Here is a 26,773-nt window from a genome sequence, read left to right as displayed (position 1 = left end):
CCATTTATTTAGATCTTCTTTGACTTATTTTAGCAACTTCTTGTAGTTTTCTGTGTATAGGTCTTTTTATACTTAGTTAAATTTATTCCTAAATATTTTATTCTTTTGGTTGCTATTGTAAATGGATTTTTTTCTTGATATCCTCCTCAGACTGCTCATTATAGTGTATAGAAACACTACAGATTTTGGGGTGTTGCTCTTGTACTGTGCCACTCTGCTCTACTCATTTTTTAGCTCCATTAGCTTTGCTGTAGATTTTTTGGCATTTTCTACATATAGTATCATGTCATCTGCAAACAGTGATGGTTTTACTTCTTCCTTTCCAATTTGGATGACTTTTGTTCCTTTCTTTTGCCTAATTGCTCTAGCTAGAACATCTAGCACAATTTTTAATAACAGTGGTGACAGTGGTCATCCTTGTCTTGTTCCTGATATAGAGGGAAGGCTTTCAGTCTTTTCCCATTTAGTATGATGTTAGGGGTGGGTTTTTCATGTATTTCCTTTACCATGATGAGGAAGTTCTCCTCTATTCCTTTCTCGTTTGAAGGGTTTTCATCAAGAAAGGATGTTGAATTTTGCCAAATGCCTTTTTCTGCATCAATCGAGATGATCATGTGGGTTTTCTGCTTTGATTTATTGATGTGGTGTATAACATTAATTGATTTTCTTGTGTTGAACCAGCCTTGCATTCCTGGAATAAATCACACTTGGACATAGTGTATATTCTTTAAATGTGCTGCTCAATTCAATTTTTGAGTATTTCGTTGAGGATTTTTTCATCTATATTTATTAAAGAGATTAGTCTGCAATTGTCTTTTCTTGTAGTATCTTTGACTTTGGTATTAGGGTGATATTGACTTCTTCTAATTCTTCTTGAGTCATTGTTCGTTGGTTGGTTCTCTATGAAGTTGTCCATTTTGCTGACATTGTCTAGTTTATTAGCGTATAGTTGCTCATAGTATTCTCTCGTTATCTCCTTTATTTCTGTGGGCTTATTAGTTATGTCCCCTTTCTCATTACTAATTTTATTTATTTGCATCCTCTCTCTCTTTTTTGTTTTTGTTCTTTGTCAGCCTAGCTAATGGTCCATTGATTTTATTGATTTTCGCAAAGAACCAGCTTCTGGTTTTATTGGTACTATCTATTATTTTCATGTTCTCAATTTCATTTATTTTTTTTGCTCTAATCTTTTTTTTATTTATTTCCTTCTGTTTGGTTTGGGGTTAGTTTGCTGTTGTTTCTCTAGTTCCTCTGGGTAAACTGTTAATTCCTCGATTTTTACTCGTTCTTCTTTTTTAATATAAGCATTTAAGGCAATAAATTTTCCTCTCAGCACTACCTTTTTTGCATCCCATAAGTTTTGATATGTTGTGTTTTCATTTTCATTTTCATTTTCATTTCTTGTGTGATATTTACTGATTTTTCTTGTAATTTCTAATGGAGTATGCTCTGCCAGTTTTCGGAACTGTTTGGGTCCAGTGGCCCCTGTGTTCCTTCTAATTTCTCCCTATGGATATGGGAACATATATCCAATGACTGCCTCTCCTTTGTTTGTTGGCAGCAGATTACTTGTTCTGAGTTTTATAGGTCCCGAGCCAGAGGGGAATTTTGCCTTAGGACAGACCAAGCCTGTAGCTGACTTCAATGACATTTCATACTGTTCCTGACTTTGTATTGTATTTTTATTGTTACTGAAATGGTTTAAGACTTCTGTCATATTGTGATAGATAAATGTATTTTATATGTGGAAAGAACATGTCTTTTGGGAGTCCAGAGGGTGAAATGTACCCGTTCAGAAGTGTATCTCCAAAAAGCCATGTTCTTTAATCCTGATTCAGTAGTGTTGAGTGTGACTTTTTTGATCAAGTTCTTTCCATGGAGATGTGACCCACCCAATTGTGGGTGGGAGCTTTTGATTAGGTGGTTTCCATGGAGATGTGTCACCACGTATTCAAGTTAAGGTTGCTTATTGGAGTCATTTAAGAGGGTATCATTTTGGAAAAAAACTTTGGAGCTCATAGAGCTGACAGAGCCAGCAGAAGACTCAGACAATTGGAGACACAGAAAGAAAATGCCCCCAGGGAAGCTGTTTGAAACCAGAAGCCAAAGACCCTCAGTAGATTCCAGCCATGTGCCTTCCCAGCTTGCAGGTGTTCTGGACCTTTCTTGATTCAAGGTATCTTTACCTGGATGCCTTAGTTTGGACATTTTTCTAGCCGTAAAACTATAAATTTGTAACCTAATAAATTCCCTTTTTAAAAGCTGTTCCATTTCTGGTGTATTGCATTCTGGCAGCATTTAACAAACCAAAACAGGGAGTTTAATCCATTAACAATTAATGTTTTTACTGTAAATGCAGTGCTTTCTTCTACCATTGTCTTTTGGATTTTATATGTCATAAAAAACTCTTTTTACCTTTACTGATAGTCTTCATTTCTACAGTCTTCTCCAAACCTCTCTCTCCTGTTTTTTGCTGTCTGTATACAGTGCTCCCTTTAGTATTTTTTGTAGAACCGGTCACTTCATCACAAATTCTCTCAGTGGCTGTTTGTCTGAGAATATCTTAAGGTTCCCTCAGTTTTGAGGGACAATTTTGCTGGGCATGCTGGTTTCAAATTGTTATGTACCCCAGAAAAGCCATGTTTTAATCCTGACCCGGTATTGTGGGGGCAGCCATTTCTTTTCATCCTGATTCAGTATCATAGGGCAGGAAACTTTGATTAACATATCTCCACAGAGATTTGACACAGCCAGTTGTGGGTGTGACCTTTTGATTAGATGGATATGCTGGTGTTCCACCCATTCAAGTTGGGTCTTGATTAGTTTACTAGAATCCTTTAAAAGGGGAAGAAATTTCAGATGCAGACCCTTGAAGAACAATTGCCTCAGAGCTGACAGACACATATGTTTAGAAATGCTTGGAGTATTGACAGAGAGAGCAGATGCCTAGATATGGGCAGAGGGCCCAGCAAATGTTGTCATGAGCCTTCCTATGAGACATTAAGCAAGCTAGAACCTAGGGAGAGCCAAAGGAAGCTAAGAGATGAAAGTCAGTCCCAGAGAAACAAACTGAGGAACTCCTACAGGGACTGAGGCTGAAAACAATGGAGCACAGGAGCAAGGGACCTGCAGAAGTTAGCCACGTGCTGATAGAAGTGTTCTGGACAAAATCATGCTTTCTTGAGTGAAGGTAACCTCTTACTGGTGCCTTAATTTGGACATTTTCTTAGTCTTAGAACTATAAATTTGTAACTTATAAAATACCCTTTCTAAAAGCCATTCTCTTTCTGGTATATTGCATTCCAGCAGCTTAAAAAGCAAATACACTGTATAGAATTCTTGGCTGGCAGTTTTTCTCTTTCAGGATCTTAAATATATCATACTGCTGCCTTCTGACCTCCAAGCTTTCTGCTGAGAAATCCACACATAGTCTTGTTGAGCTTCTCTTGTATGATGGATTGCTTCTCGTTGCTTTCAGAATTCTCTCTTTGTCTTTATCATTTGACGTTTGAGAATCTGATTAGTAAATGTCTTGAAGTAAGTCTGTGCAGATCTATTCTGTTTGTGGTACTCTGCACTTCATGGATTTGTAATTTAATGTTTTTCACAAGTGATGAGAAAGTGTCAGTGCTAATTTCTTCCATTATTCTTTCTGCCCCGTTTCCTTTCTCTTCTCCTTCTGAGACACTTATAACATGTATGTTCATGTTTTTCAAGATGTCATTTAATTCCTTGAGAGCCTGCTTATGTTTTTCCATTCTTTTCTTGTGTGTAGGATTTTCAGATGACCCTTCCTCTAGTTTACTAATCCATTTTTCTGCTTCTTCAGATCTGCTGTTTTAAGTCTCCTTTGTGTTTTTCATCTCTTCTATTGTGCCTTTCATTCCTGTAAGTTCTGTCATTTGTTTTTTCAGGCTTTCAAGTTCTTTCTTTTAAGTTGCCCAGTGTCTTCCTTATATTCTTCATCCCTTTTGCCATATCTTCCTTCAACTTGTTGATTTGACTTTTGGCTTGCTTTAGCATGTTTGATTGAACGCCAATTAGTTGTTTTAGCTCCTTTATCTCATTTGACATTGTTAGTTTGTTCCTTTGTTTGAGCCATATCTTCGTTTTTCCTTGTGTGACTTGTAATCTTTTGTTGGTGCCTCAGCATCTGATTTTCTTGATTAGTTAATTCTGAAGGTCATTTTCACTCTTATATCTAAGGTTTTCTTACTGGTTGGCTTTGTTCTCTATCCATTTTTTGGTTTTCAGTTCAACTTATTCTAGACTTTTAGCATTTAACTTTCAGAATTGTTCAGCTTTTGTTTTGTTTTGTTTTTTCCAGTTCTTACCCTGCCTAAATGGAACCTCTTTTTTTTTTTAGGAATGTCTCCCCGGATATCATTGACCCCTGTCAGATTTTCTCAGATGAAATAGCCCCAAGTATCAGGAGGAGTGTCTAATCTGTATCAAGTTTCCCTGAATTATCTCCTTCACTTAACTTTTGCTTTGTCTCTCAGACCTATCTTAACTCTGCTCTTGCCTGGGTCATGGCCAATCGTTGAGAAAGCCTGAGGCTTTCTCTTATGCACTACTTAGAATAGTTTAAATAAAGATAAAGGAACTTAAAAGAAGTCCCTTTCCCAGCCAGTTCCCATTCCCCCAAAGTTCGTTTGTCAAGAGCCAGACTTGGTAGCCAGCTTTTGTCCCACTTTTCTTGGGCCACAGCCCTTTTCCAGTATTGTGTGCTCAACCAACTCCAAAAGCCTTGGGTTTTTTTTTTTTCTTTTTTTGTCAGCCCTTCCTCTTCTCTGCCAGAAGAGACCTTAGGATTCCTTTCCTGCTTGTTCTCAGTTTGTCTGCTGGGGCTTGTTTTCAGCAGCGCAGATTTATTTAATTAAAACCACAGTTGGAGGTTGACTGAGCTGCCCTCCCTTGCTCCCAGCAAAGACTGATTCTTTTTCCCTAGGGGGAAGTGTCTCCAACTGAGCTTGCTATGCCAGTGGGGGAGGAGCACTATCTTCAGAGTTTGGGGGCTTTACTTCCATTTTTTTGCCATGATTTCAGTCCTTCCATTTGTTCCAGACTGGTGTACATGTGTTGTCTGGTCACAGATTTCCCTAAACAGTTGCCAGAGAGTTTTGGCTGTTTACTAGATGCTCTAGAGGACTAATTTCCATACGTCCCAAGCCATCAACTTCAAGAGTTAATTTCTGAACTCTCATTTCAGTTCCATTGGCCTTTATATTTGTCCTTGTGCCAATAGCAAACCTTTTGATTACTGTAACTTTGTTATAAGTTTTAAAGTTTGGAAATGAATAGTGGCAATGGTAGCACAATATTGTGCATGTAATTAACAACAATGATTATATATGTAAATTTGAATATTTGCTACCATTGCCACTGTTCATTTCCAAAACTTGACAATCAACCCAAATAGAAATTCTTCACAAATAAAGCACTAACTCCTTTCCCTATCCCCAACCCAGTTCTTGGTAACCTATATCCTAGATTTGAACTCAATGAGTTTGCTTATCCTAAGTATTTCATATCATTGAGAGCATATAAATTTGTCTTTTTGTGTCTATTTTACTCAAAATAATGTCTTACATGTTCATATATTTCATCACCCAGAACTTCAGTCCTTTTTAATGCCTCCAATAAACACAGCTTCACCAAATATCAAATTAAAACCTCCCCGATCTCTTGTCCCTTCCCCCCAATTATGTACCCTTGTATTCCCCCCAATTATATACCCCTGTGGTACTGTTACTGCCCTCCTATTAACTATAGGCCATAGCATGCAGTATTAGTTTCCCCCTACACAAGTTTATTATTGACTCTTTGTACAAAATCAGACTTTTGAAGGAGTTCATGTAAAAACTTAATCGGTGGATATATGGCATTATACATCCCTTTTCAATCATATTCACTTTTAATATGGAAATGTTACTTATAACCCCACTAGTTAGCTACCATCACTTCTATCCATTCCCTTACATTTAAGTTCAGCCTCACTGGGTAACCTTTCCCCTGACTCTAGCTTCTGTGTGCCTCTGGATCCCCCATATTCTATAGTGTAAACCTGTGAAATTACCTTTACAGAGTATAATAGTGAAATCATACAGTATCTATTCTTTTGTATCTGACTTAATTTACTCATCATTGTGTCCTAAAGCTTCATCCATGTTGACTTATGCTTCAGAACCTCATTTCTTCTTGCTGCTGTATAATATTCCATCATATGTATCACCACATTTTGTTTATTCTCTTATCTGTTGATAGGCATTTGGATTGTTTCCATCTTTTGGCAGTTGTGAAAAGTACTGCCTTGAACATTGGTGTACAAATGTCTGTTCGTGTCACTGCTTTCAGCTCTTCTGAGTATTTGTTAAATATTGATATTGCTGGGTCATAGAGCATAGGGCAACTTGATTTTTAATTTTCTGAGAAACTGCCAACCTGTCTTCCAAAGTGGCTGTACCAGTATATATTCTCACCAGCAATGAATAAGAGTTCCAGTTTATCTATATCCTCTCTATTTATAGTTTTGTTTGTTTAATACCAACCATTCTTATAGGTGTGAGGTGATATCTCACTGTATTTGCCTTGTAGTTAATGAGAATGAGCATCTCTTCATATTCTTTTTAGCTATTTCTATTTACTCTTCAGAAAAATATCTATTCATATCCTTTGCCCATTTTATAATTGCATTGTTCGTTCTTTTATTTTTGAGTTGTATAATTTCTTTATGTGCACAGGATATCAAGCCTGTATTCAATATGTGGTTTCCAAATATTTTCTTCCATTGAGTTGGCTGCATTTTTACCTTTTTGACAATTTTTTGGAAGAGTTTGAACAGGTTTGGTGTTAGTTCTTTTTGGAATGTTTAATAAAATTGCCCTGTGAAGCCATCCGGTCTTGGACTTTTCTTTGTAGGAAGATTTTTGATGACAGTTTGAATCTCCTTATAATTGGTTTGTTGAGAACTTCTATTTATTCTCAAGTTAGTCTAGATAGTTTGTGTTTTTCCAGGAATTTGTCCATTTCAGCCAAGTTGTCTAGCTTGTTGACATGTAGTTAGTTGTTCATAGTATTGTTCTCTTATATAATTTTTAAAGTTTCTATAGGATTCGTGGTAATGACCCCCCCCCCCCCCCATTTCTGATTTTGTTTATTTGTGTTCTCTCTCTCTTTTGTCAGCCTAGCTAGGGGTCCATCAATTTTCTTGATTTTCTCAAAGAACCATCTTTTGATTTCATTGATTAATTCTCTTGTTTTTTTTTGTTTTCTAGTTTGTTTATTTCTGCTTTAATCTTTGTTATTTCTTTTTGCATATTTGCCTTGGGGTTAGTTTGCTGTTCTTTCTCCAGTTTCTTTAGGTGAGCAGTTAAGTCTTTGATTTTCGCTTGTTCTTGTTTTTTAATACAGGCATTTAGGGTGATACGTTTCCCTCTCAGCATTGCCTTTGCTGTATCTCATAAGTTCTGATGTGTTGTATTTTTATTATCATTCATCTCCATATATTTACTGATTTCTCTAACAATTACTTCTTTGACCAACTATTTAAAAGTGTGTTGTTTAATCTCCATATATTTGTAAAATATGGTTCTTTGGTAATTATTAATTTCCAGCTTCATTCTGTTGTAGTCAGAGAAAGTGCTTTGGATAATTTCAATCTAGCTAAATTTATAAAGACCTGTTTTGTGTCCCAGCACATGATCTATCCTGCAGAACATTCCATGAGCACTAGAGAAGAATTTATATCCTGGCGTTTTGGGGTATAAGGATATATATATATGTCTGTTTGGTTTAATTCATGTATCACATTGTTTAAGTTCTCTATTTCCTTGTTGATTCTCTGTCTATAGTGGAGAATGGTGTACTGAAGTCGCCCACTCTTATTGTTTTAACGTCTATTGCTGCTTTCAGTTTTAACAATGTTGGCCTCATGTTCTTTGGCGCTCCTTTATTAGGAGCATAAGCATTTATGGTTGTTATTTCTTCTTGGTGAATTGTCCCTTTTAATAATATGTAGTGCCCTTCATTGTCTCTTATGATGCCTTTACATTTAAAGTCTATTTTGTCTGATATTGGTATAGTTACTCCTGCTTTCTTTTGGTTACAGCTTGTATAGAACATCTTTTTCATCCTTTTACTTTCAATCTATTTGTGTCCTTGGGTCTAAGATGCATCTCTTGGAAACAGCATATATGTGGATTATATATATTTATTTCATTCTGCCAATCTGTGTCTTTTAATTGAAGAGTTTAGTCCATTAATGTTCAAAATTATTGCTGTAAAAATAGTTCTTGAATCTACCATCTTATCCTTTAGTTTTTATTTGTTACATCTATAGATTGTTTTCCTTCTCTCTCTTTTTATCCTTTTAATTACCCTTACTGGTACTTTTCAATTCTGTGCCCTACTCCAGACCTCCCTCTGCTGTCTTTTTTTTTTTCATCTGAAAGGACTCCCTTTAGTATTTCTTGTAGGGCATGTATCTAGGTGACTTCTTCTCTCAGTCTTTGTTTTTCTTTGAAGATTCAATATCTCCCTCAATTTTGAAAGACAGCTTGTCTGGATAAGAATTTTGAGCTGGAAGTCTTTCTCATTCAGTATCTTAAATATCTCATACTACTGTCTTCTCACCTCCATACTGCCTATTGAGTAACTGGAACTTGGTCTTGTGTTTTCCCTTGTAGGTAGTAGATCAACTTTTCTCATGTTGCTTTCAGGTCTTACTGCTTCTCTTCAACATTTGACAGTCTGATTGGATGTGTCTTGGATTAGACATATTTGGATTTATTGTATTTGATGTTTAATGGGCCTCTTAGATTTGTATATGTCATTTTTTGTTTAAGAGTTGCTAAGTTTTCCTTGGGCCTCTTTGATTTGTGTATGTCTTTTTTATAAAAGTTGGAAAGTTTTCTCCGATTATATCTTCAACTAACCTTCCCAGCACTTTATTCTTTTGTTCTCCTTTTGGAACACCAGTGATTCCTATATTTGTGTGCCTTTTGTCCATAATTTCCCTGAGATCCAGAACCATTTGTCCCATCTTTCTTGCCATTTGTTCTTTTGTAAGCTCTAGTTCAATTGTTCTGTCTTCTACCTCACTTATTCTTCCTTCTGCTACTTCAAATCTCCTATCAAGTATCTCTGGCATATTTATAGTTTGGTCTACAGTATCTTTCATCTCTGTGAAATCTGTCAGTTTTCTATTTAATCTTTCAAATGATTCTTTATGCTATTCTAGCATCTTTTTGATATCCTTCACTTCTTTATAAATATCCTCTAGTGATTGTTCCATATTCTGTGTCCCCTCTTGTGATTTGATTTGTTCATTTAGTTGGGTCTTTCTGCCTAAATCTTCACATGCTTTGTGATTTTCTGTTCTATTCGGGGTATTTGATTATCCTAATAAGTTTATTTTGCAAGTTGGTTTCCTTCCCTCATCTAAAGTTTTATATTTTTGGGGTTTGCATTGAAGATATCTTTTTGCACTTGGTTTGTCAGTGATTCCTCACCAAGCCATAATTCAGATTGCATATAAGGAGTGTAATTCTGTTTGAGGGCCTATTAAAAATTAGACAGTGGCACATGGGTATTTCAGTGGCAGAACCCCTACCTGCCACATGGGAGATCTGGACTTGACCCCCAGCCCAGCCATCCCCCCAAAAATCCCACCTTAACAATAGTAGACTCTGAAGCCATAAGGAGACACCCCAGTTTATTTTGGAGATGTGATCAGACTGGTGCCCACAGAAGAGAAAGAAATAAAAATTAAAGTTAAAAAATAATTAAATAGGATAGTGTGATGGTGGCTCAGTGGCAGAATTCTGTCCTGCCATGCTGGAGACCTGGGTTTGATTAAGGTGCCTGCCCATGTAAAAAAAATAATAATAATAAAGTAATTAAAAATATGTATATATAGAAAAAAAAATTTGTCAGCAGATAATTTGCCAGACTGCACTTACCACTTTTTCCCAGCAGATGGTGGTCTTGACCCCCCTCCTGCCCTCAGGTCCACGTTTCTCCAACTACAGTGGTTGTCTAGGCAAGGTGATCTGTGTGGCCAGTGGGCTGCTTCCAGCATGTGGCATCCAGATGGCCAGTTGCATCGTGCAGGACTGGGTAGTCAATCACAGTGCCCAGTGGGGCAGCTGATCGCATCATCTGGTGAATCTGCCATTCACAGCACCTGAGAAGATGGCTATTCACACCTCTGGGCTCCACAGGGGTGCTGCCATCTATAGAGCTGTGCAGATAGGTCTCCCAAGCTAGCTTTTGGGACAGGTTGGAGTGGAGTGATGGTCCACTCCCCCAGATCACACTTCCTGCATGCCACCGCCCGCCTCTGGTGGGTTTGTGGCCATTCAGACTCACCCTGCTCTCTCTGTCCCAATCTCCCCACCTCCCTTTTCTAGGACCTCCTTATGGAATGCAGAAGACCCTCTTCAATCACTCACCCCTCTGGACTGCAGTCTTTGTCATTTTTTATGTCTCTTCTCTTGTTTCATGGAGCAGGGGCAAACCCAGCCTATCTTACTCCGCCATGTTCCCAACTCAATTAACCAGTTTTAAAAACTTAGTCAACCACATTTTCCAATCTGGAGTTCTCATGAAAAATTCTAACATATAGAAATTTGCATGTGTGTTTATGTAGAGTGACAGCAAAGTCCTGGTGCATGGAATCATGTCCTCTCAATTTTTTTTTTGTAGTATCTCTACCTGACAATAATTGAAGTCTTCATACAGCTTTAGAGACTGTCTAGAAGAATCTTAAGAAAAAGTAAAATTGGTATAGTAAATAGAGAGAATATACAGATAAAATCTAACTAGCATGTATTGAGTCTGTGGCTATGTTGTATGCTCCCATTCTTCAGTTATACATTTAGGTATTTTGTTTTTAGTTTATAATATATTCAACTGATAAATAACTATTGTGGAGGGTAAGTAGGAGTCTGGCCCTCTCCCCAGGGGAATTAAGGATTAGATTTAGAAAAGTGAGATAACACAGTTGGGAATAAGAATAAAAAGGCTTATGTAATGAAGACTTTGGAAAAAAAGAAAGCTGTTAGACCGTCACACTGGGTGGTTTGCTGACATGCATGTAGGAAAGACTTATACCTGCTTTGATATAAAGTTGTTATTTGAAGAGCTAAAAAGGAGTTTGAGAAATACTTTGTCAGCTTTACTGGATATGCTTATTAGGAACAGAGTTCTTTTCTGCTCAGGTATTCACATACACTGGAAATAAGGCAGACTCTAATAGATAGGTGTCAGTAACTCTAATCATAGAGTCAAATAGACACTGGGCATAGAGCATTAGATCAGGCACTGAAAACCAAAATTCTTCTTAGTATACAGACAGTAAAGCAAAACAGATTCACAAGTACATCATTCAACCTACAGGGAAGGAAACTTTGAAGCTTTTTGTGACCAAGGGAAGGTAGTGGAAATTAGTACTGCCATACTCACTCTAAATTTAAGATGTGCTAATATTATTGATATTACCTTTATTTGATATGTTGTCTCTTTAGTTTTATTTTATGAACATAAATTTAGGACTTTTAAGATTTATTCCCAATTGTGATCTCCTTACCACTTCTTTTTCTAAAAGATTCTTAATATATCAACCAGCTTTCTCCTTACATGTAGGAACCCTGTGATTAGTGTAAATTATAATTAATGGGAATTATATATACCTTGTCACTAGTGAGCAGTAGATTCAAACTCAATTCCAAAACTTACCTCCAATATCTGAATCAGTGATTTTCAAATTTTGAGTAGTAAGGAGTATGTTATAAAATCAATTTAGTGTTTCACAGCCATTATTTTTAAAAAAGAAAATAGGTAAAGAAGAATAAAATAAATCTGTTTTATTGCATGTAATATGGGTAGATTTTGTTTCATGGAATTTATATTTCAACTTTATATATAGAAAGATACATATGTAAGCACATACAGCAGCATGATATAAAGTATATTTCTTACTTGGATGGAGGTCAAAAAGTGAGAAATTCTGACTTAAATGTAGGCTAACCATTATGTTACACTGACATGGTTTAGAGTCGCAGATTACTAATTCTTTATGCTGTTTTTCAGAATAAGGAAGCAAATGAACAGCAAGCGTAAGTGTTGATTTTAATTTAGTATTTTTCCAAGTGTGCTTTGCCAATGTGACACAGCCTTACTTTGGGAGGTGCTCTCACTAAGGGAAGAAAGGAAAATTTTTTGAGTTAATAACTTGTTACCTTTTTATATAAAGTGACAGAGTTAAGTTTTCATTACCTTGGAAGAATAGAATTTCTCATCATTTTTCTATAAGGTACTTCAAAAGCCATCCAATGGTAACTACTTCATTCAAGGAACCAGCATGAAATCTTTTAAAATACAGTCTGAGTTGTAGTTAGCCAAATCTAGACTGAAATAAGAATTAGCCTTAGGACAGACTCATTGTATATTGCAATTACCCCTTTTACGAAAGAGTTTCTTTGTTTTGTTTCAGTTTGGTTTGTTGTTTTTTAATAAACATGAGTTCTTTTTTTAATATCAAATTTTGTACAACCATATGATTAATGATGGTGTACTAGGTGAAGGAAGGGGAGAGAACAGCCTAACAAAGACATCATGATAATAATATTCCCTCCAAAAAGTTTGTAACTAAATAGTAACTTGAGAGAACACACGGTAAGGACATAAATTAAAATACCTTTAAAATGGCAGCTATAGCACATGTTAATTAACATTAAATCCATCACTTATAGTTGATATTTTCTTATTGATAATGGACGTGGTCCACTTGGTAAGTAAATAGTTCATTATGCAAGATAGGTTTTCTTTCTTTGGCAACTGAAGGACAGGTTAGGCCACTGGAGCAATTGATTTTTGTTTGCTTTACAGGTTATATCTAATTGCTGTAAAAATATCTGCTCAAGAGTGAAACAGTGTGATCACTCATTTTCCTCATTTTGCCTACAGTATAGCCCCAAACCTGAATGTCAGTCAGATCACACAGAAACTTGATTTTAAATGAGAAATTTCAAATATTCATAGAACTAGAGAGAATAATAAATACCTATCGCCGTGATTCAGTAGTTATCACTATTTTGCTACATTTGCTTTTTTGCTTTTTCTAGCCCTAAATGGTTTTTTCTTGTTGAAATGTTTTCAATCCCAAACATCCTGTAATTTTAACCTTGTATGCTTCAGTTTTCATCTCTTAAAAATATGGACATTTTCCTATATTACCCCATTGGTACTGTTATACTTTAAAAATTTAACAATAATCATGGAGGAGCTTTTCTAAAAATACAGATTCATTTATTATTTACACTTATGAGGATGTCTGGGAAAATGGAGGATTTTAGAAGTTCTTCATATAATTTGAAAAATCAAATGGGTTTAAGAAATACTGATGTATACAAGCAGTTGCTTTCACTGAACTTTCCAAAATGTTTGGGTCATTCTAGAATGCCTATTTATGGAGTGTTCTATACACTATTCTACAAGCACTAGATGTCACTTTTTTCTAGGTCTTAATAGCCTAAAAGAAGATAATACATCTTAAATTTATCTATTTTATTTCTATCCATTAGTAAAATCAAGTAATGTATATCATACTATAGTAAAAGTATTATTTCTTGTTACCATTCAAGAGTATTGGAAAGGAAGCTGATAGACACTAAATAGTAGGCCAACTGAAGGATAATAAGCATAGATTTAAATTTTAGGTATAATTATAAAAATGAGTTTATCGCCATTGTACCTGTTGTCTTTTCACCCTTTTATCGGTGGTTCCTAATTACTGAAATCCACATTGTCACTACAAATTTTAAAATATTCTATTAAAAAAGAAGCTTCCATTTTTAAATCTATTTTATGTTGTTATTTTGTAGCCTTCTTTTTAAATGTAAAATAAACTTAAACATGTAAGTTAATTAAACCAACTTACCTGTCAAGAATGGTATGATGATAAAATAAGTTAGCAGATGTGAAAGTGCTTGCCAATGTTTCCCCAAGTAACTGTAGTCAACAATTGCAATTTGAAAAAGAACTCCATGGACTCATAATTCTTGGAAATATTGGGATGAACAGAATTAAATAGGTACTTTGGTCTAGTGCTATACCAAAGATGCTGAGAAGCATTGTGAATCTTCAAGAGGAAGATACAGTTTGAGCCTTGACCAGTCTTTATTTGACATGAACTTCTCTGATGCAGGGCATCTCATAAATCCAGTACACTACCAGTTTGGTAAAAAATGGCTTAAGGAAAATTGCTATATAATTATAAAAGGTCTTATTGATTATGCCACCACTATAGCCCAAATATAGCAGGAAAGGAAGAGTTTATGAAGAAAGAGCACACACATCTGCATCCAGTCGGTAGATTTATGAAAGATGATGGAAGTGATGTTCAAGAAGATTCTGCAACTGAAGACAAATTCTATAGCCTGGATGAATTGCATATTCTTGACATGATAGAGCAGGTAAGCCTGATTAGAGAGGCTATAGTCTGCTTTCTTCCAGAAACAGATATTACCTTGTTCTGTGACCATCATGTTAGCCCAGTTAGTTTATACTTTGTTTGTCAGGAGAGGAAAAAAACATGGAAGAGATATAGGAACAGAAGAAGAAAGGAAGAAAAAAACAACCTAATAAACTTTTCACCTTAGCCCTCAAGCCATTTTTTATATTTAACTATTAGGCTGCTTTGATTACAAATGCATTCCCTGATAGCTTTTTCAAACACCTGAAGATGAAAAAATGCATAATCCCCTTGGATTACATGTCCTGACAAAAAAATTTTTGAAAAACAAACCTACTTAAATTATTTTATTTTTAAATTTAAATCTGGTTGTTACCATGACATGCCTACAAAAACTATTAACATGCAACAGATATTTTTTTTCTTTGCTAGTAGTAGTCATGTTTAGAATGATATATCTAGGTGTGAAGAGGCATATGAGCATGGTTTGAGTGCTCAGGAGAGCACTTAATGACACAAAGCAAGTGAAAATAGAATTTTTTTAAATTGCTTGCTTACCCTCTCATGAGAATTCTGTACTGAGATAATTTTATGATGACCTGCTCCAGGGTTCAACCAACAAGGTAACTGCGGAGTATGGAGAAACGGAAAAGGAAAAGCTTGCTCGTCAACGACAGCTTTATAAATTGCACTACCAGTGTGAAGTAAGTACTTTTGCCATTAGACTCGAGGGAAATCAGAGTTAGTTCAAATGTAAACTTCATGGTATTTTTATTTTTAAAAAAGAACCCAGATTGTTTTTCCTCTTTTAGGTTCTAGTGATGTGAATAGAATTAATTTGAAATAATATTTTTATTTGATCAGGATTTCAAAAGACAATTGAAAACAGTGACTTTTCGGTGGCAAGAAAACCAAATGCAGATTAAAAAGAAAGACAAAATCATTGCATCTCTTAACCAGCAAGTGGCTTTTGGAATCAATAAGGTTTCCAAGTAAGTGCAAATCTGTTGATAACAGGAAATTCTAGGTTTGCTCTTATAATGTGCTCTATCTCTAATAGATAAACCCTATGTAGCCACTAGGTGGCACTGTGACTGCACATTAGGAACTGCTGTACTTGCTTAAAAACTACTATATTTTTTGCCTTGCCAGCTGGATTGAGAAGTAAGTTAACTGCTCAGTGTATAGCCAGCTTTTCATATACTGGCTTAACGAGTTTAAAGATAATAGAATTATATGAGAAAGATAATTAATTTTTGGGTCATGACTCTGATTTGTAAATATTTAACCACTGATTGGCATATGTTGAGTACATTCCTTCTAGACACCCATGGAATCAGTTGAATGCTCTTTTTATGTTGTTTTTTCAGAGTATTTGTGTTCTAAGCTGAGAGATTGAAAACAAATAGAATTCATGGAGACTCTTCTCATCCCCACCAACCTAATTTCTCTTACAACTTAAGTATTGCCCCAAACAACAAATTCGACTTAATAGGGAAAAATGAGCAACCTATTTTACTCTTTTTCTACTAATTATAACCAGTATCAATTGAAATAATAACATAGTTTTAACATAGTATTTAGTAAATAATACCACAAGATAGCAGTTGTTCCTGAAATAGAGTTTAAAATCCATTGCAGTAACTAGAAATCTAATGGGAAAAATAGAGCGGTACTTGTGAATATCTTAGAGTAAGAAGTCCATGATACTTCTTGTAAAATTGAAAAAAATATTTGCCAGAGATTTAGACCCTAAATTTCTCTCACATATGGTATCATCCAGTCTGAAGAGGTTACAGCTCTGTGTTTCTAAACATAATTTTAGTTACAAACAATTTCAGGCTTGTCCCTTCTAGAGTTAGATCCTTCAAATTCAGAAGGATATGAGGATGTGTGACAGCTTAGGCAAGCTAAATTTAAGCAAGCTAAGCTGTCTGCAATCATTTAAGTACCCATACTTCAGGATTTAAAACTTTGTCTTGTAGCCTGGAAGAAGAAAGCAAATCTAGAAATATGTCATGTAATATCAGAGATGAGAAGAGTAATGTTATCCATGCAAATGAGCTGCCTCTCTACTTTATCACCTGAGGATATCTGTCCTCGCCTCTGAAAGATGCACCAGGCTCCCTTGTATGCTTAAGACTACAAAGAGACCACAATGGTCATTCACTGTTCACCCTTCAGCAAACATTTATCAAGTGCTCACTGTGTGAGGGGTATCATATAAGGTCCATATAGAGCATGCCAAGGTGTTTGAGACATTAATTGTGAATGAGCTCAAAGAGAGTAAAGATTAATCTGAGAGGATTAAAATTACATATAACAGACGGACTTCTGATTCCAAGATATAGTATTCCTACTCAAGAACCAGGATAAGTATAACATGAAAGAGAAAAGGAAATTAACAGGTAACAACACCAAGATGCATCATATTTTAGAATTATGTGAAAGATTTTAAAGTATTCATCATAGAAAGGCTCTAATACAAAATAACAGATTCTTTTGAGACAAATGAATAAACAGAAGATCTCAGAAGAAAATAGAAATTATAAAGAAGCAAATGAAAATTATAGAACTAAAAAAGATACAGTATCAGAAATAAAAAAAAATCACTAGATGGGATCAGTGGTAGGGTGGTGATGACTGAGGATAGAATCAGTGAACTTGAGGTCAAATCAACAGAATTTACTCAGTCTAAACAGAGAGAAAACAGCCTGGGGGCAAAAAATGTCTCAAGTACCTGGAGGAAAATAACATATTTGACATTTGTATCATCAGAATCCCCAGAAAGAGAAAAAATGTTCAAAGAAATAATGGCTGAAAGCTTTAAAATTTGGTGAAAGAAATAATCCTACAGATGCAAGAAGCTAAGCAAACCTAAAAAAAACTAAAAAAAATCCAGACACATCATAGTTAAATTTCTGAAAACTAAAGGCAAAGAAAAAAATCTTGAAATAGCCAAAAAGAAATAACACATTACTTTTAGTAATAAGCACCAACTTCAATGACAGTGGCTTTCACAGGTGAAACAATGGAGTCTAAAATGAACTAGCATGTTTTTCAAGTACTGAGAGAAAAGAACATTCAACCATGAATTCTGTATTCAACAAATTTTCTTCAGAAATGAAGGAATAATAAACACAGTCTCAGACAAAGGAAAATAGTGAGAATTTGTTGTTAGCAAACCTACTCTTCAAGAATAGATACTTCAGAAAGGAAAGAAAAGCATTGGGATAGGTAAAATTAAAGGGGGGGTGGTAAATATAATAGATTATTTCACTCATTGCTTTATTAAATTATATTTGACAGTTGAAGCAAAAATTATATCATCATTGATGTAGTGCTCAATGCACACTGATGAAATACTTAAGATAATTATATTTTAAAACTGAGGAGGGTAAAGCAAACAAAATGAAAGTGAAGTTTCTAACTTAATTCAAAGTAGCTAAACACTGATACCAGTAAACTGTGATAAGTTATATATTTATATATTGTAATAGCTAGAGCAACTGCTAAGAAAACTACAAACTGATATACTCAAAACACTGTATATAAATGTAAATGGTCAAAGTATACCCATTAAAATTAAAATATAGAGACTGGTAGAGTGGATAATAAAAATATGATCCAACAATATGCTATTTGCAGAAAACTTACATCAATACAAAGACATAGGTAGGTTGAAAGTAAAAGGATGGAAAAAGGTATACCATGCAAAAATTAATTTTAAAAATAGGAATGACTATATTAATATAAGATAAAGTAGACTTTAGAGGAAGCAAATTTTCTAAACAAAAGAGGAATGTTTCCTAATGATAAAATAATCTATCTTAAATGTATCTGTATCAAATATGAGAGCCTCTAAATATGCAAAGACAACATCATAGAATGGAAAAGAAAAATCCGCAGTTATAATTGGGACTTCAACATTGATATAACTAAGAGGCTGAAAATCAGCAGGGATATAGTTGAGCTGAATAATGTAGTCAACCAAGAGGATCTAATTGAAATTTATAGAGCAGTCCACCCAGCAGCAAAAGAATGTACATTTTTTTTTCAAGCACTTAATAAGACAGACCATATCCTGGGTTATAAACCAAACCTCAACAAATTTAAAATAATTGAAATCATACAGACTATATTATCTGACCATAATTGAATTAAACTGGAAATCATTGAAAGAAAAACAAGAGGAAAATCTCCAAACACTTGGAAATCAAACAACACACTTAATAATAATCCATGGGTCAAAGAAGTAGTCTTAAAGGAAATTAAAAAAAAAAAAAAGAAAAACAGTAGCTCTAAATGAAAATGAAAATACCACATATCAAGACATGTGGGACACAGTTAACATAGTGATGAAAAGAAATATATGGCACTAAAAGCTTACACTAGAAAAGAAGTCTCAAATCAATAGTCTAATTTCTAATTTCTCACCTCAAGAAAGAAAAGAGCAGATTATACCCAAAGCAAGCAAATGAAAGGAAATTGTAAAGATATGAGCAAAAATCAATGGAATTGAAAACAGGAATACAGTAGATAATATCAATGAAACAAACAGCTGATTTTTTGGGAAAAAATAAAATTATGAAGGCTCCAATAAGTTTGACAAAGATTAAAAGACAGAAGACAAAAGTCACAAATATTAGGAATGAAACAAGTTGTTGTTACACATCCAATAAAAGGATGCACAAACAGCTTTACATTCTTATATCTGACAACTTAGAAGAATTGGACCAATTCCACAAAAATAAGAACCAGCAAGCATAACCAAGATGGAAGAGACATAGTAAAGATGTCAGTTATCCTTAAACTGACCAGTAGATTTAGTGCAATAACAATCAAAACCAAAGGTGTTTTAATGGCATAGCAAATTTATTCTAAAAACTGATATGGGAAAACTATGGGCCCTAGATTAACTAAAGCAATATTGATAAGAATGAAGTGTGCAATAAAAATGGCGAGATAAAGAAATAGAAAATGATGGCTCATACAAGGAACAAGATAAAAATCCAGAAACCATCAATGAAGATCATACCGTCAAATAAAAACTTTTAAAAAATGATCCTCAATATGTTCAAGAAGATACAGACACTCATAGTTTTATTGTTTGCTTTATTGTGCTTCACAGATGTTGCATTTTTTTACACATTAAAAGTTTGTGTTGTCTGTCAGCACCGTTTTTCTAACAGCATGTGCTTACTTCATGTCTTTGTGTCACATTTTGGCAATTCTTGCAATATTTCAAACTTTTTTCATTATTATTATTATTTCTGTTATAATAACCTGTGATCAGTGATCTTTGATGTTGCTATTGTGATTGATTGATGGCATCATGAAACACACCTATATATGACACTGAGCTTATCATTAAATATCGTTTTTATGCTGACTATTCCCCCATCCAGTCATTCTCCCAGCTCTTACCTTCTCATTGGGTCTCCCTATACCTGAGACACAACAACATTGCAATTAGGACAATTAATAACCCTTCAATGGCTTCTTAGTGTTCAAGTGAAAGGAAAGTCTTCTGCCCAAAATAGTGCTATTCCTGTGATGGATCTGGGCAAAGGAAATTGAAAATATTCTGGAAAGGATTCACTATTATAGATGCCACTAAGAACATTTGTGATTCATAGGATGAGGTCAAAGTATTGACATTAACAAGAGTTTAGAAGAAGGTGTTTCTACCCTCATGGATGACATTTGAGAGGTTCAAGACTTTAGGGGAGCAAGTCACTGCAAATATGGTAGAAATAGCAAGAGAACTAGAATTAGAAGTGGAACCTAAAGATGGGACAATTGCTGCAAACTTATGATAAATTTTTAACAGATGAGATCTTGCTTCTTATGGATGAGCAAAAAAAAATGGTTTCTTAAAATGGTAGCTACTCCTGGTAAAGTTGCTGGGAACATTGTTGAAATGACGACAAAGGATTTAGAATATTACCTAAACTTAGTTGATAAAGAGGCAGCAGGGTTTGAGAGGATTGACTTCATTTTAGAAGTTCTACTGTGGGTAAAATGCTATCAAAAATCCCAGTGCCTACCCATGAAAAAAAAATGCTGTTAAAAAGTATCACATGCTACAGAGAAACCTTTTATGAAAGGAAGAGTTTATCAATGAACAGATTTCACTGTTGTTTTATTTTAAGAAAATGCAAGAGCATACCCTAATCTTCAGCAATCTCTACTCTGATCAGTCAGCAGCTATCAACATTGAGGCAAATCCACCCACCAGCAAAAAGATTACAACTTTTAAAAGGCTCAGATGATGATTAGCACTTTTTAGCAATACAGCAGTTTTTTGTTTGTTTGTTTTTGCATAGGCAGGTACCAGGAATCGAACTTGGGTTTCTGGCATGGCAGCCTAGAACTCTGCCGGCTGAGCCACCATGGCCCACTCAGCAATAAAGTAGTTTTTAATTAGGCTGTCTACATTTTTTTTGTACATGATGCTATTGCACATTAGACTACAGTATAGTGCAAACACAACTTTAATATGCACCGAGAAACCAAACAATTCACATGACTTTTATTGCAATGTTTTCTTTATTATAGTCATCTGAAACAGAATATATCTCTGAGGTATGACTGTAAAGGAAAACAAAAGATAGAAAGAAAGAAAGGATATCAGGAAAACAATTAATGAAAAATATGAGAATCTCAATAAAGAGAAATTTTACAAAGGTACCAGACAAATACTGCAATTGAAGACAACAATAATTGAATTAAAAAATTCCTTAGAGCAGTAGATTGGTGCTGGTAGAAGAAAGAATCAGTGAATTTGAAAGAAGACAATTGAAATGATTACAGCTCAGGATCAGAAAGAAAAAAAAGTTAATAGTGCCTAAGAGACCTGTGGAATACCACCAGGCATACAAGAGAATTGTATTAATTCTCTTCTTGCATTAAGAGAATCCCAGATGGACAAGAAAAACAGAAAGGAGTAGAAGGACTATTCAAAGAAGTAATTACAGAAAACATCCCAAGTTTAATGAAAGACACTATATGCACATTCAAGAAACATAATGAACCCCCAAGCGGGAAAAACATGAAGAGAAACACAAACTGACACATAGTAGTCAAATTGTCCAATGCCAAGAACAAAGACAGAGTTCTGAAAGCTGCAAGAGAAAAGTGGCATGTTGTGTTTAAGGAATCCCAATAAGATTAAGTGCAATATGTCATCAGAAACCATGGAGACAAGAAGGGAATGGGACAAAGTATTTCAAGATCTGAAAGAATATAATTGTCAACCAAGAATTTTATATCAAACTAAACTATCTTTCAAAAATAAAACATTCCCAAATAAGCAAAAGTTGAGGGAGTTCATCATCAGTAAATATACTTTACAAATAATGCTAAAGGAAGGTCTTCAGAATGAAAAGAAAGGGCACTGTGGATCAAGTGATGTAAAAAAACAGAGACCTTCTATAAAGGTAACCTCATGGGTAATTATAAATGCCAATAATATTTTATTGTATTTTTCAGTATTAACTTCAAATTTTACTTTTTACAGGTTCTAAAATGCAAACTCATTAAAGTAATGATATGGGACATACAATATGTGTAAATTGTGTCAAATACAGCAAAAAGAGACAGGACGTTTGGGAAGATGTCTGAATAGAGTAGCTTAAGATCAGCCCTGCTCCACAGAAAAGTTAGAGAAGGAACAGGAGGGCAACTGAGGCGGCAATTAGGGAGTGCCTTCTGCACCACTTAGGGCAGCCCTAGTTGCAGAGGCAAAGGGACTGAGAGGTAGAAAGCTGGAGACTGGTGCGGAGGCATGAGCCCACAGGAGTGCACAGATGGGAGCCAGAGACTGAGAATTATGCCAGGCCACATTCCTTGGGCGCGCTACCCTCATAAGTACAGCCCCGTGACTGGCGACTCACCCATACCCATGCACATGAACTCCGTCACCCGCTCCCATTCTCTGCACTCCAGGTGCCCCCACCCCACCAGCCCCCAGTGCACATACCTGCCCCACATGGTCACCCCAGGTGCAGCCTAACCAACCTCTCCCACCTCTCCTGCACCCTTCTGGACCACCACCTCCCATTCCCTGTTCCCTGCAGACTGTTGCCAGTGCATAAAGGCTGCAGGCACTAACCTCCATACCCAGGCTACTCCCGTCACCCTGCCCAAAGTGTCCGACAGCCTTACCCTGCCCCCTCCCCCCCAAGCTCTGTGCATCAGTTTATGGTACTCCTAGACCCACCCATGTGCACAGGACCCCAATTACATCATTCAACTCTGGGAACCTCAGTTTACAGCAGTTTTAGAACCATGCATGGGCATGGCCCTTGGCCACACTTCCCATTTCTGAGAAAGTGCTGACCTGTGCAGGCAGGTTTTATCTGCCCCCAATCCATGAAGGTATAATGTTGATCTGCTGCCACAGCTCTATGCATGCACACAAAGGGCCAGGTGCCTTACACCAGTGCACACCTGGGTTGCACCCTTCAGACTGGTGCACCCACAATGCTACATCCTCTCTGGCCACCGGGCACCCACATTCACAAGCATAAGCATAACATCCCCAACCTGTACCAGTACCTGCCCTGAAACAAATCACTGTGCTGAGTGCCCCAGCCCATACCCTCCTCCCTGGGGTATAGCCATCCTGCAAACACAAGGCCTTAGACAACTGAGAGAAATCAGATCCCAAAGTAAATCAATCAAGATATTTACATACCACAAAGACATTAGAAGATACCAAGCATATCACAATGCAGGCAGATATAGCCCTGCCTAATGACCAGATTAAAATACCAGAGGAGACATAGAAGTTGGAACAACTAATTAAAGATGTTCATACAACTCTACTTAATAAAGTAAGTGGGATAGCAAATGACATAAAGGGGATCAAGAAGACAGTAGAAGAACATAAAGAGGAATTTGACAGAATAAATTAAAAAATAGTGGATATCATGGAGATTAAAGACTCTGTTGACCAAATAAAAAACATACTAGAGGCACACAAAACCAGACTTGAAGAGACAAGAAAGAATAAGTGATATAGACGACAGGGTAACTGAATTTGAAGACTCAAAGCAGCAAATGGCAAAAAAGATGGAAAAATTAAATTGGATCTCAGAGAAATGATAGACAAAACAAAGAGCACAAATAAAAGAGTCATTGACATCCCAGAAAGAGAAAAGAGGGGTAAAGGGCTAGAAAGAGTAGTTGAGGATATAATGAAGGAAAACATCCCAACCTTCATAAAGGACATAAACATACAAGTCAAAAAAGCCCAACGAGCTCTAAACAGAATAAATCCAATAGGCCTTTCCCAAGACACATACTAATCAGTCTGTCAAATATTGAAGAGAAGCAGAAAATCCTGAAAGTGGCAAGAGAAAAACAATCTACTACATGCAAGGGAAACCAAATAAAACTGAATTCAGACTACACAGCTAGCACCCTGGAGGTGAGAAGGCAGTGGTATGATAATATACAAAATCCTGAAAGAGAAAGACTTCCAGCCAAGAATTCTGTACCCAGCCAAATTGTCCTTCAGAACTGAAGGAGAGATTAAAGTTTTCACAGACAAAGAAGTCCTGAAAGAATTTGTCAACAAGAGAATAGTCCTACAAGAAATACTAAAAGGAGTTCTGCCAGCTGAAAAAAAAGGAGAGGGAGGTCTGGAGGAGGACACAGAATTGAAGAGTACCACTAAACGTAATTTAAAGAATACAAAGAGAAATAGGGAAAAGAATATATAGATCTGACAAATAAAAATAAAAAGATAAAAGGTGGAATCAAGAAACACATTTTCAGTAATTTGAATGTGAACAGACTAAATTTACCAATTAAAAGATATATTGGCAGAATAGATTTAGAAACATAATCCAGCTATATGCTGCTTACAAGAGACTCATTTTAGACAGAAAGATACAAATAGATTGAAAGTGAAAGGACAGTCTGCTGGTTTGAAAGGATGTATGGACCCTAGAAAAGCAATGTTTTAATCTAAATCCCATTTTGTAAAGGCAGAATAATCTCTATTCAATACTATATGTTTGAAACTGTAATCAACATTTCATAGAATTAAATCATGATCATGTCAGCTGCATCCACAGCTGATTCCATTTGTAATCAGCCAAAGGGGAGTATTTTCTGCAGTGAGTAATGCTTAATCTGATCACTGGAAGCCTTTTAAGGAGGAAACGTTTTTGGAGAAAATAAGATTCAGAGAGCAGAAAATGCTGCAGCACCATAAGGCAGAGAGTCCATGAGACAACGACCTTTGGAGATGAAGAAGAAAAACGCCTCCCGGGGAGAGAGAAAACCAGAAACCAGGAAAGAAAGCTAGCAGATGACATCGTTTTCTCCATGTGCCCTTCCAGCTGAGAGAGAAACTGTGATTGTGTTAGCCATGTGCCTTTTCAGATGAGAGAGAAACCCTGAACTTCATCGGCCTTCTTGAACCAAGGTATCTTTCCCTGGATGCCTTTGATTAGACATTTCTATAGACTTGTTTTAATTGGGACATTTTCTAGGCCTTAGAACTATAAACTAACAACTTATTAAATTCCCCTTTTTAAAAGCCATTCTGATTCTGGTATATCGCATTCCGGCAGCTAGCAAACCAAAACAGACAGAAAAAGATTTTCCACGCAAATCATAACCAAAAGAAGGCAGGAATAACTATACTAATATTGGACAAAATAGACTTTAAATGTAAAGACATCATAAGAGACAAAGAAGGACACTATATATTAATTAACAGGTCAGTTCATTAAGAAGATATAACAATCATAAATGTTTATGCTCCCAATCAAGGAGCTCCAAAGTACATGACACAGACATTAACATAATTGAAGGGAGCAATAGATGTTTCAACAATCATAGTGGGTGACCTCAATAAATCAAGCTCCTCTATAGATAGAACAACCAGACAGAAGACCAACAAGGTAACAGAGAATGAATTAGACCTAACAGCCATATATAGATCATTGCACCCCAAAGCACAAGGTTATACATTCTTCTCTAGTGCTCATGGAACATTCTCCAGGATAGATCATATGCTGGGGCACAAACCAGTCTTTATAAATTTAAAAACATTGACATTATTCAAAGCACTTTCTCTGATCACAATAGGATAAAACTAGATCTCAAAAACCACCAAAGAATTAGAGTATTCATAAATATATGGAGATTAAATGACACACTCTTAAACAACCAGTGGGTCAAAGAAGAAATTGTTAGAGAAATCACTAGCTATCTGGAGATGAATGAAAATGAGAATACAGTTTATCAAAACTTATGGGATGGAGGGAGGAGCCAAGATGGCAGCTTAGCAAGGTATGGGATTTAGTTCACCCTCCAGAACACCTACTAAATAACTAGGAACAATACAGAACAGCTCCTGGGGCCATGTCAGTGACTGAACACACAACGTTCCTCGGTCTGGACCAGTGGACTGGCTGCAAGCCCCCCAGAACCGTGAGTTACCTGGCGCCCCTCCCCCACAGGCTGCTTCCCAGAGGGGAAAGGAAAGAGACTTTACCAGCAGCAGGGGCTGGGTGCAACTGAGCTTCAAGTGTGGAATTAATTTACAAATTCTGACTACTAAAAATAGGCCCCCAGCTCAGGTGAACCTGGTCAAAGTGGAGGTTGCTGATTTTTGCCCCAGCACTAAGGGGGCAGGGCTGATGGAAAAAAAAGAAACTGAGGTTTTTGTGGCTGTGTTTCTATGGAGGCTTGGCTGCCCTTGGATATAGAGGCAGGGCTTCTCAGGCTGCAACTGCCCCCGGCATAGGCAGAAACCAGCTTCTTTGAGAGCTTGTCTGGAGCCGGTGCCTTCCCCAGGGGAGGGATGAGGCCCAACTCAGGTGAAATCCCTCCCTCAAGGAATTCAGACCCCAGGAATTGGTAATTTGAAGCCATTAAAACCAGCCTACAACCTCTCCTCTATCTCTACCACACCCCCAGTAGGGAAAGTGTGCCAAAGTTAAAGGTACCACATCATCTTATGCTGTCGGGACCTGCAGGCAGACAAGTGCCACATACTGGGCAGGATAAGCAAAATAGAGTCCAGAAACTTCACAGGAAAGTCTTTCAACCTTCTGGGTCCCAGCCTCAGGGAAAACTTATGCAGGTGACTCTTTCCTCCCAACAGGAGACCAGTTTGGTCTGGGAAAATCCTGCTGGGATCTATAATACCTAAGTAGACCCTCCTAAGGGGTGGGGGAGAATGCACCAGACAGGCAGGGCAACAAACAAGCAAACAAAACCGAAAAATTCTACTCTGTTAAACAAAGCCTAAGCTAGTGGTCCAGAAAAAGC

At 36.3% G+C, this 26,773-nt stretch overlaps 1 protein-coding gene across 10 annotated transcripts in view; it reads left to right on the top strand.

Moving 5' to 3' along the window:
* The window catches only part of DZIP3 (DAZ interacting zinc finger protein 3), a 177,227-nt gene that overhangs the window by 104,576 nt on the left and 45,878 nt on the right, over window positions 1–26,773 (top strand). For all 10 annotated transcript variants that reach the window (XM_077118451.1, XM_077118456.1, XM_077118455.1 and 7 more), the window contains 4 exons: window positions 12,094–12,119; window positions 14,312–14,477; window positions 15,085–15,180; window positions 15,341–15,468. In XM_077118451.1, the coding sequence (XP_076974566.1) occupies window positions 12,094–12,119; window positions 14,312–14,477; window positions 15,085–15,180; window positions 15,341–15,468 (416 nt within the window). The remainder of the gene's footprint in view (window positions 1–12,093; window positions 12,120–14,311; window positions 14,478–15,084; window positions 15,181–15,340; window positions 15,469–26,773) is intronic.

Source organism: Tamandua tetradactyla, chromosome 10, assembly GCF_023851605.1.
Source record: "Tamandua tetradactyla isolate mTamTet1 chromosome 10, mTamTet1.pri, whole genome shotgun sequence".
NCBI classification, from domain to species: Eukaryota; Metazoa; Chordata; class Mammalia; order Pilosa; family Myrmecophagidae; genus Tamandua; species Tamandua tetradactyla.
This window is presented reverse-complemented; position numbering and strand designations above follow the sequence as displayed.